The sequence below is a fragment of the Lissotriton vulgaris genome, chromosome 7 (genome assembly GCF_964263255.1).
Source record: "Lissotriton vulgaris chromosome 7, aLisVul1.2, whole genome shotgun sequence".
In the NCBI taxonomy this organism is placed as follows: domain Eukaryota; kingdom Metazoa; phylum Chordata; class Amphibia; order Caudata; family Salamandridae; genus Lissotriton; species Lissotriton vulgaris.
In genome coordinates this window covers 1,559,004,052-1,559,019,607 of record NC_141695.1, presented here as the reverse complement: position 1 = coordinate 1,559,019,607, position 15,556 = coordinate 1,559,004,052, and the positions used below count along the sequence as shown (strand labels likewise).

Here is a 15,556-nt window from a genome sequence, read left to right as displayed (position 1 = left end):
GTTGCACCCTCTGGAGTGGGAATAGTAAATATTACCCCTTCGCTATCCAACGCTTTCCCTACTGTTGCACCCTCTGGAGTGGGAATAGTAATTTTTACCCCTACGCTATCCAGCGCTTTCCCTACTGTTGCACCCTTTGGAGTGGGAATAGTAATTTTTACCCCTACGCTATCCAACGCTTTCCCTACTGTTGCATCCTCTGGAGTGGGAATAGTAAGTTTTACCCCTATGCTATCCAGCGCTTTCCCTACTGTTGCACCCTCTGGAGTGGGAATAGTAATTATTACCCCTACGCTATCCAACGCTTTCCCTACTGTTGCATCTTTTTGAGTGGAAATAGTATTTTTTACCCCTTCATTATGAAATGTTTTAACTAATAATATTTATAATATTTTAAATAAATGTATGTATTATTTTTGTTATATAATTTTATGTGTTAAATATATGTATATGTACACAATTATTAAGTTTATAATGAAAAAGTGTAGTTAATTAGTTAAAAATAGTTAAACTATTAAAGTAATGTAAAGTATTTTGTTAATAGTAGTTATATTTATTAATTATTTAATATAAATATAATTAATTTACAAAGTCAATATTTTTAACATCTATATTTATTACATCGATATTTTTGAGTCGATATTTATGTACTTACCTGTTTAGGTATGCGGTGTCGATATTTATGTAAACGATATTTTTGCAACGATATTTTTTACATCGATATTACTGTAATCGATACACCCTACCCACTGCAACACCCACTGACCACCCCTTTCACGTTAACCATAGCGTGATAGGGGGCCTGATGTAAGAGGTAGTGTTAAGCCACGTTAAGTGGCTTAGCACTGCCTTGTACATAAGGCACAGCCCCTATCGCCACCACAACATCTATATAGGTGACATTGTGGTGGCGATAGGGTCTTGTACATATGCCGCAAAGTTCGTTAATATAGCCATGTCCTTGTTTTACTCAGAGTCAACTAAACACAAATGGTAGCAGCATGTGTAGAAAAAATGTAATTTACACAGACGATCTTTTTTAAGAGTAACATTTAATTCCCATAGTGCCACATTGTTTGTGTGTTAAATTATTCTACAGCCCACGATCGATGCCAAATTGTAGTCCAACTTCTATGTATATGGAAAGTTCCGGTTGTTGGGTTTAAAAATCCGGTCACCCTAATTTACTGAACCCAGCAGAGATTTGTGCAGTTTTTGCTCACGCTGAAAGGGGGGTGACTTTTCACTTTCACCTTTATCTTAATTTTGAAAAGGGAATACTGAATGACTTAAAGGGGGCATATGTGGCATGCACGTTGGGCTAGCTGATTCACAGTTTTTAGTGTGGTGCACAACCATGAGTTGCGTAATGCTCTATTACTTACCGGTAATCTTCATTACTCCGGGTCCCTTTGTCCTCGTCCCATTCATTATGTCACTTTGTGATGAATAGGACGAGGACAGGAGGGACCTGGGGGTAATGCTCTATTACTTACCGGTAATCTTCATTACTCCGGGTCCCGTTGTCCTCGTCCTTTTCATCAAAAAGTGGCGTAATGAATGGGATGAGGAAAGGAGGGACCTCGGGGTAATGGCTCCCTTTTTTTTTTATAGAGAGGCAGGCAGATTGATATAAAGGACAGAGCACGGGGCTCGAATTACTCAATCTGTGTCAGGCCCTTCTTTGCACTGGGTGCAGCTCATATTGCATCAAGACAGGTGCAAAGAAGGGGCGGTCTCTACTTCAGAAGGGATGCACGCACAATCCATGCAGGCACCGAGGCCAGATTACATAGACTGCACAAGTGCAGATATAAAATTTGCACCAACATTTCAAGATCGCATTGACAACACTAGGGCTGGTGTAATTGTGCATTGACAAATGTACCACCTGAGAAGAGCAAAAGTTACATTTGCACCACCTCAACAATGCAACATGTACATTCAGCTCCTGGTGTCTATTAAGAATACACAAGTATGAGCTACTTATTCCATAAAATCAATGCAATTTAAACTGGATGCAGCAATCAATGTGTTGTGGCTGCCAGAGTTTGCAGTGCTGCCTCTGGCTGTCAGACATGATTCTGCAACAATTGTGAAGGACATTTAGGTACCCTGATAAGGGAATGCATCACTAGCTGTTGTGAAGGATGGAAAGCTGGGCACCAGATGAGTAACTATGTTACTTCCTCTCAGGGCTGTTTGGGAAGCTGTTCTTAAAGGGTCTATGTGAGCCTACTTTGCCCATGCCAAAAACGTTCTGCAAACAGCACCATTTGAAGAAGGCCACGGAAAAGATCTAAAAATTCCCACTCTCCGAAGAAGAAGCCTTGCGGTCAGCAGTTTTCTACCACAATATCGAGTTTAGAATATCGACCTGCGCAAATTGTGAGTTTAGTATATTGAGCTCTCCTATCTTGTCATGGTAAAAATAGATTTTACATGTGGTAAATATAGATTTGCTGTTCTTAACTCCAAATCTATGTTCTTTGGTGATATACATTCGGTATCGCTCACCTGAAGATGGAACATTGGGCAGTATGATCCACCAATTTGCATGGTAAAGACAATGGGCCCGATTCACAAAGGTAAAGTGAGACGAAAGTCTAACTTTACGACTTTCGGTATTCACAAAGGGCATTTACTACTCGTAAATGGCCTCTGTAAATACTGAAAGTCATAAAGTTCGACTTTCGGTATCCACAAAGGGCATTTGCGGGTAGTAATTGCCCTTTGCGTATCCCGAAAGTCGTAAAGTTAGACTTTCATCTAACTTTACCTTTGTGAATCCGGCCCAATGTTCGTACTGACATCCTCTTTCATCATCTGTATCCTATCTCTTTCCCTTTGTCAGCCTCTTTCTTTATGAACTGGTCTCTCTCATTTACCTACAGCAATTCTCCCATATATTAATCATGTACCGAGGTATAAACTGTACACTGCTGTGTAAGAAATATTTTCTCATTTGTGAGTTAGACACTTAACAATAAATATACACCTTAGGAAATAAGCAGAAACCTATTGTCATACAAACCAATCTAAAAAGAGTAGGTGTTATATAGAAATGTTTTGATAAAAGGAAGATGTCTAATTTCAATGGAATTGTGATATAATATTAAACTTGCATGCAGAATAACTGATGTATCCAATATGATACATCAGTTGTGAATAATTAACTTTGGGAAATTGGCATCCTGCTAGGTTATTGAGTGCAAGGTTAATAATCAACCCTACTCATCACGTGTTTAACAGAATTCTTGTCAAGTGAAAAATGAGTTATGTTAAATATGATAACCTAACGAACTTATTAGAAAAACTGCAGGTGTAACTTTAAAAATCTGAGTAATATCCATGACAAAACCAACATTTCAGATTAAAGATATAAGAAAGTCATACCTTGAGAATCAGAGAGTTATCATATGCTTAACCACTAAATATGGAACATTTTCAGGAAATTATGTTGTTATTGTAAAAAGCAAAAAAGCAAGCAGTATCATTAAATTTGAATTTGTTATATGGCAATAGAACGTGACATTCTATATGGAAAAATATCAATTCTGTTCAACACTATTAAGTAAACGTGATTAGTAACCTTGAGTGTTCAGTTTATTAGAAGAATTTACAGTTGTTGTTAAAGATGTCTTAACAGGCTATATCACTTTCCAGTGCTGAAGCCAATTCTTAAAACTGCACGTGAAGACCAGAGTAATGAAAAGCAGATTAGATCAGAGATTATTTTAAGCGTTGTAAAGTGCATGTTCAGCCTACCAGTTTTATGGAGATTAATTTATTGTTACCAAACTCAATTGCACTCATTTTATCTCACAAACACCTGCAGTGGATTATTAGCCCACTACTGCCTTAGGTACCTGAATGACGAAGGAGGGATGAGAGAGATTGCAAAAGACCATGGGGCTCATTTATGAGCCCTTGCGTCACTTTTGCACCACTGGTGCGTCACTTTTTGTGACGCAACAGCAGTGTAAAAAATGTGCCTTGTTGCGCCACATTTACAAAGTGACGCATCTAGGTAGATACGTCACTTTGTAAACCCCTGCGCTACATTATACCTGCGCCAGGTATAATGTATGCAGGGGGGTGTTCCCACGCAAGAAAGGGTCATAGAAGTGATGCCGTGAAATCTACAAGATTTCACTGCGCCACTTCTAGGACTCAAATGCGTCAAAATCTTACGCCTGCCTCAAAGCAGGCGTACGACTGACGTAAGCCCTTTCACATGGGGCTTGCCCCATGTGAAAGGACACATTGCTGGGGTTGCGTCACTTTTGTGACACACTCCAGCAATGCATCACTTTTGCGCCATAAAGATACGTCAGAAATACTGACGGATCTGTAACTCCTTGCGACATAATGTATCATACAGTAAATATGACGCATCAGGTATGTCGCAAGGAGTGCGCACTGAGAAGTGACGCATCGCTGCTTTCATGCAGCGATGCATCATTTCTCATCATTTCTTCGCCCAATGCATTTTTTTTTGTGCAGAGCGATACCTCTGACAACTGTAATAAAAAAAAACGATTGTAAAATGCAATAAAGTCCTACCAACAAGCACTGTCAAATTTAACATGCTGCCACCTGCTTTCACCACTGACAAATTCAAGTCCTGCCAGCATAATTACGTTTAAGTGATATGGCTAATATTACTGACAATTCCAATACCGGCTTTTTTGTGTAATATGGACGATAGAATTAAAGAAAATCAGGGGTGTTAGGGAGACCAGAAATACATAGAATTAACAAATATATTGAGGTAGACAAAAAAGACTGATAAGGAAAACAACAGCCAATGTTAGTCTGTGAGAGAGAAATACAGACCAATAAAGTAGAGGTGAAAAAGGCACGCACAACAAGAAAATAACTAGAGAGAAAAAAATGGAGACAAAGGTGTGAGAGTGTAACTGTGCCTGCATAAGTCTTTAGGTATGTCAGTGTCTTGTTTTCAGAAAAATATAAGTTTTCAAGGTAACATAGGAGCTCTCCACGTACATGGAGTATTGATTCCTCTCTGTTATTAAAGTAAGCATGTTCTCTTTCATAAAATTCACTTGTGCATACATTGGCGTATACCCGACGTTTAGTAATTCTCATCACAACACTATGGCATTTATCTACCTCTATTTACCGTCACATTTTGTAACCATGAAACGTTTATTGAAAAACATGACAGGAATTATGTACTCATGAGCTTTTTCTGTTTGGTTTTCTACTCCACACCTGTTCCTGGTTGTTCAGGGAAACCAGGTGTTGATATATTAGCAAAGCAAAAGGAAGTTTGCATTTGTTTATTAGATATTATCAGGATTCTAGAACATACGCCAGAAAACGCCTGACATACCAGGTCTCACCCTCCCTTCTTGAATTCAAACTTAATTGATACACACATTAAGTTTAAATTCAGATTCAAATTTGCCTTCCACAGAAATGTTGTACAGCTCATGCTCTATGTAAGAAAGCTCTGTTAAAGAAGGTGAGTCAGACATTCACAAGTACACAGAACCAAGGAATGAAACTCTGTTTACGCCTAGGGAAAATTTACCATGCCGTCCCTGCCCTGCAAAAACTCCATTGACTCTTGATTGGCCAAAGAGTTAAATTGAAAGTGCAGGTGCTGTATTCATATTCCTTCAAGAAGATGACCCTATATACTGCTATACCTAATGCTGCATGCACTGCACATCAGGAAGCAAACTCAGCTCTAGCAGCAAATGTCTGCTCATCACTTCCAAATACAGAAAGAAGAATCTCTCGAGACAACCGTGAGATCTCAGGAACCTTTTTCTCGCACACCATGTGCCCCCTTCTGTAAACTCTCTCCAACGTACCAGCCTTCAAACAATCACCAAAGACTAAACTTTTCAAAGAAATATCTGAGTCCTAAGCTCACACTTTCAGTGCTATCCTTTTTGGGGGTCTTGGCCCCTCGATTTGCTAAAGTCATGTTCAAACTCCAGAATAACTATGCCAAATGTGAGGTTGGCTTATGTAAGGTACCAGCGATAGTCCGATGATTCAATATGATTTATCAATTCTCCTTTGGTGCAAAGTGGCCAAAGCAACATGTTCTCATGGTATAAATCAAATGAAAAAATACGTTTACGGAAGTTTTAAAACTAAAACAAGAGGTCAGGCTGAACATGTGTCAGAGGTTAAATCTGGAAAGAAAACTGGTTGTTAAACCCCAGAGTCTGAGGATTGAAAGGCTAACCTCAACTTATACTGATGAAAGTACCTCTTTACAGGGTCTTAACAGGGCAGGACAAAAAGAGGAAATATGGCCTTTTCCAGGTCTGTTTTACATTTTAGTTCAGTGTCAGCGATGTATGTAATAGTGGGTACTATGCAGCACCTATTCCATTTGTATTTTGCACATCACCAAAGTTATGAGTATTCATCAGTACTCTAGTTTGCACTAGCATTTCACCTCCAATAGAGGCCTGCACAATGTAAATTGGCTTCACTGATGAGGAGAATGCACCAGATAATGGATGGCAGAATGGATTATGTGGCAGGGACTAGAGCAAAAATTCTGATTCAAGTTAATAGCACTAAAGGATTGATGATAGTTTGCCCAATAACTATGTGGTAAAACCCAGATCAGTGCAATGAATTGAAATGGACATAGACATTGCTCTCATCATAGGATAGCATTGTTGTTCATTTGGAAGGGGGGCCATCCATACTCAAAACGGGCCACAGTCACTAACACTATATCTATGATATAGATCAAGTGTACAAATTTAGCAGCAGAACATAAAACATGTGTTTTTGGAATGAGGTAGGGCTATCCAATTTGCTCCATGCCTTCCCCACTTCCATCGCTTTGCCATCAATCATAGAGGATATGGACAAAGGAACATGGCTTACCTGAACAACAGGGTGACCTCCAGTGGGAGCCTTGACAGCTCCTCGACTGCCCTCAGTCTCATAGTGGGCCCGGTGGTGAGCTTTGGGCTGCACTTCAATTTCCAGCTCATAAGACCCTGACTGAGAGGGCAAGGGCCACTCCAGTGGAGGAAGGGAAGCTACTGGAAGGCTGGATGACAACAAATAAGTTGGTTAGGGAAGTTAAGAAGACTCAGAGCTATTCACACATATATGTTTACCCATACACTTTAGTAACTTTATTACTATTTGCTAGGGAAAAAATCTGAGTGTAAAGTTACTCAAAAGTGTAGACTTACACATCTCCACTTCTACAAACAGGGAGATGAGCAAAATTAATGAGTGTAAATTGCTACTGGCAAACATAAACATTAGTCAGTCTAGTACCACACATCCCCAACCACTGATATTGGGATACCATCCATAGAAACTAATGGAGACAGGGACTTAGAATAAATCCACTAAGAAATAATGTTAACATATAGTAAATTATTTAAAATAGTTAAAAATATGATTAAATATAAATTAATTTTAAACAATATATACAAATAAAATATATTTGCTATTTATTTCTAAAATATTTGTAACAACCATTTCTGAACTTCAAAATTAATGTAACATTAATGTTTATTTAAAAATAACTTTTAAAAATTCGGTATTTAAAAAAGATAGGGGAAGTGCAGGTATACATTCCTAAATTTGTGATTAGCATTTTGTGGCTCTTAAGTAGTAATAAATTAATACTTCTAAAGCACTACGAAATACAGTTTGTGAATAGGTTCCACCAGTAGAACTTGTTCACTTGTAAACATACCATTCTGAATAGACACCTATTTATTTAACTCATATGCACAATGCCAATGTCTGACATAAAACTATGATCTGGAAATGAACCAAAAGGACTGTGCTAATCTTTGCCTGCTGTTTACAAAGCAGCCTTGTAGCCAGTTGTTTGATGCAGTTAGTTTGATAAATAGCAGTAATTCTTTTGTGCTCATTACACTCAGGCTCCATTTGTATGGACAGCTGGCCACTTATGCCAGACCTTTGTGGGTTGACTGAAAGCAACTGAATGTATAACATACAAGCAACTGGCCCTAGAACATGTTTTTGGTGAGGCATTACTTCTAATTATTTATCTCTTACACCAAAGTACAATTAGATACTTAACACTGTATATTTATGTTTACCGTTTATAGAAATCAAATGCAAATTGTACCCATTCCCATGACAGTTTTGATTTGTATTTATTTAATACTCAAAATCTTTTGTGCCTCACCAACAGTGGAAAAAAGTGTATTGCGACTGATCTATTGCCACAGATTTTGTTTTGTTTAGAAGACTGGATATAGGCTTCGAGGTAACAGTGATTTAAGAATTGTCCTGAACTACTCTGCCCCAGAACTTTTACAGTTACTGTAAGCTTTGCTGCCTAGTACATTATCCTCAATTTATAATGATTTGTATATTCACATACATGTTATGCAATGAGACATATATTAGCCTTCAAAAAGAAAAGATTAATAGATTTCTACTACTTGCCATAGGCTAAGATTATTAGGCAACATGTAGGGAGACATCCACTACTATCAAAATTATAAATATAACCTGCTATTTTGCATATTGTAAAACAATTGGGAATATAATTTATTAAAGTTTGCGAAAGGTACTGATACCATGCAGCACAATTTTGAATTGTGTCTGCTGGCCCACATAATGAACTCGATTAGCAAACTCCGTTTGGTAGTATGTAAAATAGAGTAACATGAGTTCTACCTATTTACAGCTAGATGCAATTCATAAACCTACTGGTGGAAATATCCACCTCTATCTCTCGCACAGTTTTTACGGGGATATGTTTGGGAAGGACTGAGGGAGTAGTGGGAAAATTAATAATATCTATTGATAAATTCTAGGGGTATAGGGAGGGAAAAGAAGGGGTTTAGGGAGAGATGTAGAGGGGTTTAGGGAGAGGTGGGAAGAAGTTTAGGGAGGGGCATGCTAAAACAAACATCCACTAAAAAAAGATTAAGAACATTGTCATTCGTAAACTACACTTCTAAAGTTACTACTTCCCTAAAGCTGACAAAGCAGCAGTAAATGTACTCCAGTCAAGCCTTGGAATAATTCTAGCTCCGACAGGGCTACTCACAGGTACTGTAACACATTCCAATAGAAGATCATGAAGACAGGGGATTAATGTAACACCTCAAAGAAAATAATGTAAAAATAATTACATTATTCCGACTTAAATTGTGTGTGTGTGTGCACTTTTAAAAATTATTCAAAATAAATAATTACAAATTTTATTGTTTTTAAAAATGATTAGTTAACTCAATAAGAGAATATTTGTGACTTTTATAAAAAAAATGCAAATTTAATTTATGTTAATTAAACACATCCTTTATTTAAACATACTGAATACTAAATATACCTTAACTTGCAAGGTAGAGTGTTTTTATTTTATTTTGTTCAAAAAATGTATATTCATGAAATAAATGATTACATTTAAACCATGTTGAAGAGGTTACCTGCTCTATCACTCTTTTTTATTAATGCTAGGATAAAAATAAACATTTTCATTTATTTAAAATCTAGATTTTATAATACAATAAATATCTTTTTTTAAACACTGAATACATTTTAATAATTTTCTCTATTCTTTCCTACAGGCAGATCACCACAGTGGAGGAAATCTCCGTCACCAAGGCAGAGATCTCCTCCACCATGGCAGAGATTTCCTCACTTCATGTAGAAATTTAGAAGTAGTCTTAAATTGGACTTCATCCCCTAGTTTTAGGGGGTGGAGATGTTAAGACTACACTTAGTAATATATTTAAAATCTGAAATGGCAAATAGCCAAAAGCAGTACAAGTAAATTTACGTGTAGATTTACTCATGTGTAAAGTTTCTGAATAGGCCCGATCTTGTATAAGGTCTCGGTGTCTGTTTGCACTACTATGCATCATACAGTCTCTGGTGCAAAACCTTAGTAAATCAAGGCCTTTATTTATTGACATCAATTTTGTACTTAGAAAATGTGATTCTAATATTACTTGTAGAATGTTTTGTATTTTTTCATGTAACAGAGAACTGGATTTACTTACTTAGCGAACAGAACCTGCTTTAGAAATCTACCAATGAATGTTCGTTGGACATTTTAATGCGTGGAACACTAGGACACATAATAAATCTTGCTTATTTTACCTACAAAGGATTGTAATCATGCATTGAAGGAGTGAAAGGCAAAATAAAGTATTCTGCTTGCAGGATCTTATAATATTAATTTAACAATACCCAGTCGCAACCAGAACAAGTTGATGAGACATTCATTGACCATTTAAGTTTCAATCAAAATGTAGCTATCTAATTTCACTAAAGGAGAGGGTGGCAGGGGGATATCAGATAAACACTAGTGATTGTTTTGCTCTCATAGATCTGGTGTTTGGACTCAACAAAGTTTCTGTCTTTTTGACTCACATGTTAAAACATGATGGTAAAGCAAATAATGCTGTTGGTCAATCATTTGTGATATTAAATGGAAGCTTTTGCTGCACAGGCATGGTGGAGCAAACCAGTTGAGGTAGTTTTAGTTGTGGTCAATATCCTTCAACTGGACTCTATCTCTATTTGTGTAGATGAGGAGGCTTCACCGTGACTTCAACCTCACTCTGCACTTCAAAACATCACACTTGGATCTCTGGAATAACTTGTGGCTCTCGAGTAAAATCTGACTATCTTTGTTTTATCTTCGCATATGAATAAATAAATTCCTCTCCTTATGCCACTGATAAAGGTTTAATCCAGATACCTAAATACGCTTTAATCCCCACCAAAAGTATCCAATAAGTGTGTCAAATCAATGTAGTCAATCAATTCTCTGTACCTTTATCTGAAAAAGTTTTCTTTCGTGGACCTAAGTTTTCATATAAATGTGTGTCTTTGTGCATATTTCATGTTGATGTAGGAAAGGGTATATTCACTACAGGCTACAGTTGTATTATGAAAACAAAGACATAATGATTTGATTTATAGTTGCATGGTAACTGAAAATTCTCTAGGTTCTATAGAAAGTGGTAAGTTCGTCTTTGGATGTTTGTCAGGGGATGGTAATTGTACAGTAGAAGTATATTTGACATACTTTGGGCAATATTTATGACCCGGTTTGTGTCGCTCTTGCACCTCTCACTGTGGAGCAAGACCAACACAAACCTTGAGTAGATTTTTAAAGCCTTACAAAGCCACTTTGCGTGGTCTGAGCGGCTCAAATAATCTCGAGTAACGCATCACAGCACAAATCGCTGCCTTGCATTATTCTGCCTGGGGAAGGAATTCCATGGACATTGTGTATGTGTTCCCATGCAACTCCCATTGTTTTTGACAAATTTCCAAGGTTAACAAGAACTTGTAAAATCTTACACCTGTGCAGGGAAGGTGGAACAAAGAGAAATATCTCTATTTATCTTAGTTTCTTCCCCTTTCTATGTGTGCTGCATACTGCAGCACTCATAGAAAGATAAACATGCCTCCCAGGATTGTTTTTGTGCAGGAAGGTGCCCCTGCCTGCACAAAAACAATCCTTTATGCAACGGAGGTACCCTTGCACCATGGTGCAAGGTTACCTGCATTGGCGCAGGCAGCCAGAAAGGGCGCCAGCACATGGGATGAACAGGAATGCTTCGCATTGCCTTAAATATGGTGCATTCCTGAGCTTTCCCTGTCATGGAGTGCAGTGCAGCAAGGTGACATGCTGAGATGCAGTGCATAACTACATATATTGTGGCAGTAAATGCACTGAATAATTTCCTTCCATTGGAGAATCATTCAATAGACAATTTACCATTTCTCCACAAATCATTCTAAATCCGACCTGAAGTGGGCAATGCAACCATGCTGGACGATTTGCAGAGAGGAACTACTCCATCTTTGTTCTTTTTGTGTTACACGGCAATAAAACATAATATGAATTAATACCATATGTGGCTATAATATAAATCACTAAATGCTTGTGTAAGATAACCCAATGTTTGTTTGATATTGTATTCAAACTTTTTGTCCAACAAGAACTGCATACAATCAGCATTACGGGCTACCAGTTATTTAATTTTCAGCATATTCCATAACAATTATGCAAATGCTTTGTTTTCATTGTCACTATAGAAACATCTGAATCAGAGCTCATTGGGCACATACACCACTAATGAGTTGTTTAAAATGCTGAATATGAATCCCGTTATAGCATACTGTACACATAACGATAATTTCTTTACTTACACATCAGTCTCCTTATCAAGAATAGTTACCTAAATAGATTTTATCCATGCATTAATGATTTAAATATATTGCAAGTGCATGACAAAAATACTAGAGTAAGTTACAATTAAAATAACAATGACATACCTGCAAATGGGTATTGCAGGCACCAATTGCTTTGGCCAAGAGGGAGACACAAGAAAAATGGACTCTTGTCCTGCATTATTGCTCTTGTCTTCCTGTTCATAAGTTCCATAATAGTCAGAGGCCTGCACAATATGACATGGCAGATTCTTGTTAGAAGAGAGTGGTGAATGGTCTGGGCTGTTTTTCCACATTTTTGGAGGAATGCCACATGAATGCTCTGTTGTCAGATTGTTCATAGAATCCATGAGGTTTGTTGAAGCAGGTAATGTATTGTTATTAATGGAAGCACTGTCTTCCCTCAAAGGCATGTGTGGCGAAGTCTGTGGAGAAGGGGTCCTTGATTGCTGTGGAGATGTGGAGAGTTGCTGAGCACTGTAGAGCTCTGCACACGAGTACCTTCGTTTTGCACCTGGTGATGAAGACCTTGATCTAGGGCGAGGAGATGGCGAACGTGGTCCCAAACAGGTGTCTTCTGTAATGCTGGTCCTTGGTGACATTACTGGAGACGTTCTAGGAGAATAATGAGCATGGATGTTTTGAAATTGCGGACAGAGTTCATCACTAGGACCATTATTCGGCGAGACGCATGGTGATGTGTAAGGTGAAAAATTGGTCTCTGAAATGAAACTTGCAGATGAGCCACTGCTAGCTGGGCTTAAACAGGCAGGTTCTCTGTAGCCCTCATAGCCAGGCACTGGCAAAGTAAACCTTGGACTGGTGGCAGCTGAGTTTGATTGGTGTTCAGCTAATAGTTCTGAGTCTCTGCTACGGAAGGAACCACCTGAGTGAATAAATTCATGAGATGGGGTGATTTCAATCCTAGGGCTCAAAGCTGAAGCCCCTGCAGTCACATAGTATCTTGACCCTAGATTATCTGGCTGCCCATATCTGGTAGTGGGATCAGCAGAAAGCCTAGGGTAAGCCAGGGTGCTGTACGGCTTGAGGCCATAATCGGAGATATCATCATGAGAGTACCCAACTCCAGAGGACGTGCTGATGACTTTATGTGGAGTCGGTTCATCTGGAAAAAGAAGGGGGGCTTTAAGATACTAGTATACAATGCAAAAACAATTTTTTATCTGAAAGACTTTTCATTGAATAAATTGAATAGCATTCAGTGCCCACCTTCAGACAGCATTAACTGCAGACATAGGGTTCAGTAGAAAATGAGCTATCCATTGATCCTTCTAATAACAGCTTAGGCACATAACACAAATGCATTTGGGAAATTTGAACGAATTTATTGTGCTATATTAGCACACAATTTTTCAGTACCTACAGTAAAATGGGCAAAGACGTGTGGTTTTGACATTCTTTAGTTTGGAGTAACAGGGCATTAGATCCATTTATTATACAAAGATACTTAGATAAAATCAATTTAAACCTATAACATAATAAACATGTCACTTGAATAATAATGTATGTTTTTACAAACAGACATCATAAAACCTGCACAATTATGATGAACCATGAAAGTCAATGATACTCCTAGAACAGAACCGTGGCCCATGTTTACTTGGTGTTTGCTCCAATGACAAAACATATGGATACTTCCATATATGTACTGGATTACATGGACAAGAATCATACCTAACTTATCCAACAAGACCTGCAGGGAGATGCCTGCCTTTGACAGATAGTCATGTTTAAAGTATCATTCCTTTTAGAACAAAATATACATAAGGGCAGAAGAGGTGTGTAGCATTTCACGTGGCAGTGGTACTGAACATAAATCACAGTAAAAGGTTGATGCTAGTTGTAAAATGTGATCAGAAAAAGAAAACAACATATCTGCAGGTTACTTGGTATAGTCTCAAACTAGACGTGTTTACAATCTAGATATGATGTCTGTTTTTAGGCATTCTCCATTCTCATGGGATGGTTCGTTACACTTGCATTAAAGTCTTGGGGTGTGTGGAGTAGGCAAGAGGTAGGGAGTTTCAGTCAGTACATTCAGAAGTTATGCTTAGCTGTGCTGAGTTTTTGCTTGGAATCTTTGAAGAACAGAATCCACCTTTACTAGGGAAAAGTTAAATATGAAATTGAGACATGTTTATCCTTACCGCTGGACTTTGATGTGTGTCTCCTTCTTTAATAAGCAGTGCACAAGCAGAGTTGCTCTGCCATCCAATTTATATGAGATTTACTGAGTTATGGGGGATATTACCCATGCAAAACAGAAAATTGCTAGTTACGTTTAAGTCCTATTTCTAGGTATGCACCGCTTAAAGATCTCACTGAGAGGATACTGAAACAGGATCACTGTGGAGTGGAGAATATTGTGGTTGAATATTTTTCACCTCACGCCCTTATGGGACACTTGGAAGTGGGAGTCTCAACAAGCTCCCAGGCAGTAGCGGCTCCTCGAGAGAGTGCTGCCGGGCGGTGATGCAGGGCGGGGGAGTGGCATGGTGGGGGGGAAGTAAACAATGGATTATGGCTGAACAGAGGTAAGTATACAAATAAATAAATAAAACAAATGTCATTGTGCGCGCTGCATCGCATTTGGCGATGCAGTGTGCACAACAAAATTCGTTTTATTTATTTATTTGTATACTTACCTCTGTTCTGCCATAATCCGGAGTTTACTACCCCCCCCACCCTGCCCCTCCCCCGCAGCGCGTCACCGCACAGGCAGCACTCCCTCCAGGAGGCCCTCCTGCTCCAAGGAGGATCCCACAGAAGAGTGCAGTCATACATTGCTCTTCTTGGGGGAAGAGAGAAGGCATGTCACGTGACGGGTTAGGATTGGTGCACAAACACAGTTACATGCAGTCCTGGTAGACTGCTAGAAATGGTGTTGGCACACCTCAATCTCGGCCAGAGATTTAAAACTCTGAGGCTACCTTTGTGACTTTGAGCACTTCATAAACACCCTAAACAAATAAATAAATACATATATCGAATTAATAAAAAAATATTGTTCCTTTTACAATAGGCCCCATCCTCTTGGAGCTGTCAGGCTATTCCACAATGTACTGGGCCATCTAGAAAATTCAAAATGTTTCATGAAGATCGCAGTGTTCCAAACATGTTTAGGCAACTTTTCGGTGCAAGTGCTTTGACCTTAGTGTTCTGCAGGATGCAGAATGCAGCACACTTAAAAAGAGGAAATAACAAGGAGAAATAAAGATATTTATCCTCGTTGTGCTTCCATCAGGAAGGCATACCATTTTGGCTGATTCTCAGGATCACTAAAATCTGGGAATATGCTAAAAAGCATGAGTGGGTGTAGGGGAACACCACACCC

The 15,556-nt window shown here is 38.4% G+C and overlaps 1 protein-coding gene across 3 annotated transcripts in view; it reads right to left on the bottom strand.

Annotated features, from left to right (window-relative positions):
• Positions 1 to 15,556, bottom strand: part of NFATC2 (nuclear factor of activated T cells 2) — a 348,132-nt gene that overhangs the window by 292,833 nt on the left and 39,743 nt on the right. For all 3 annotated transcript variants that reach the window (XM_086932454.1, XM_086932452.1, XM_086932453.1), the window contains exons 2-3: positions 12,307 to 13,327; positions 6,889 to 7,057 (exon numbers count right to left, since the gene is read on the bottom strand). In XM_086932454.1, coding sequence (XP_086788580.1) covers positions 6,889 to 7,057; positions 12,307 to 13,327 — 1,190 coding nt within the window. The remainder of the gene's footprint in view (positions 1 to 6,888; positions 7,058 to 12,306; positions 13,328 to 15,556) is intronic.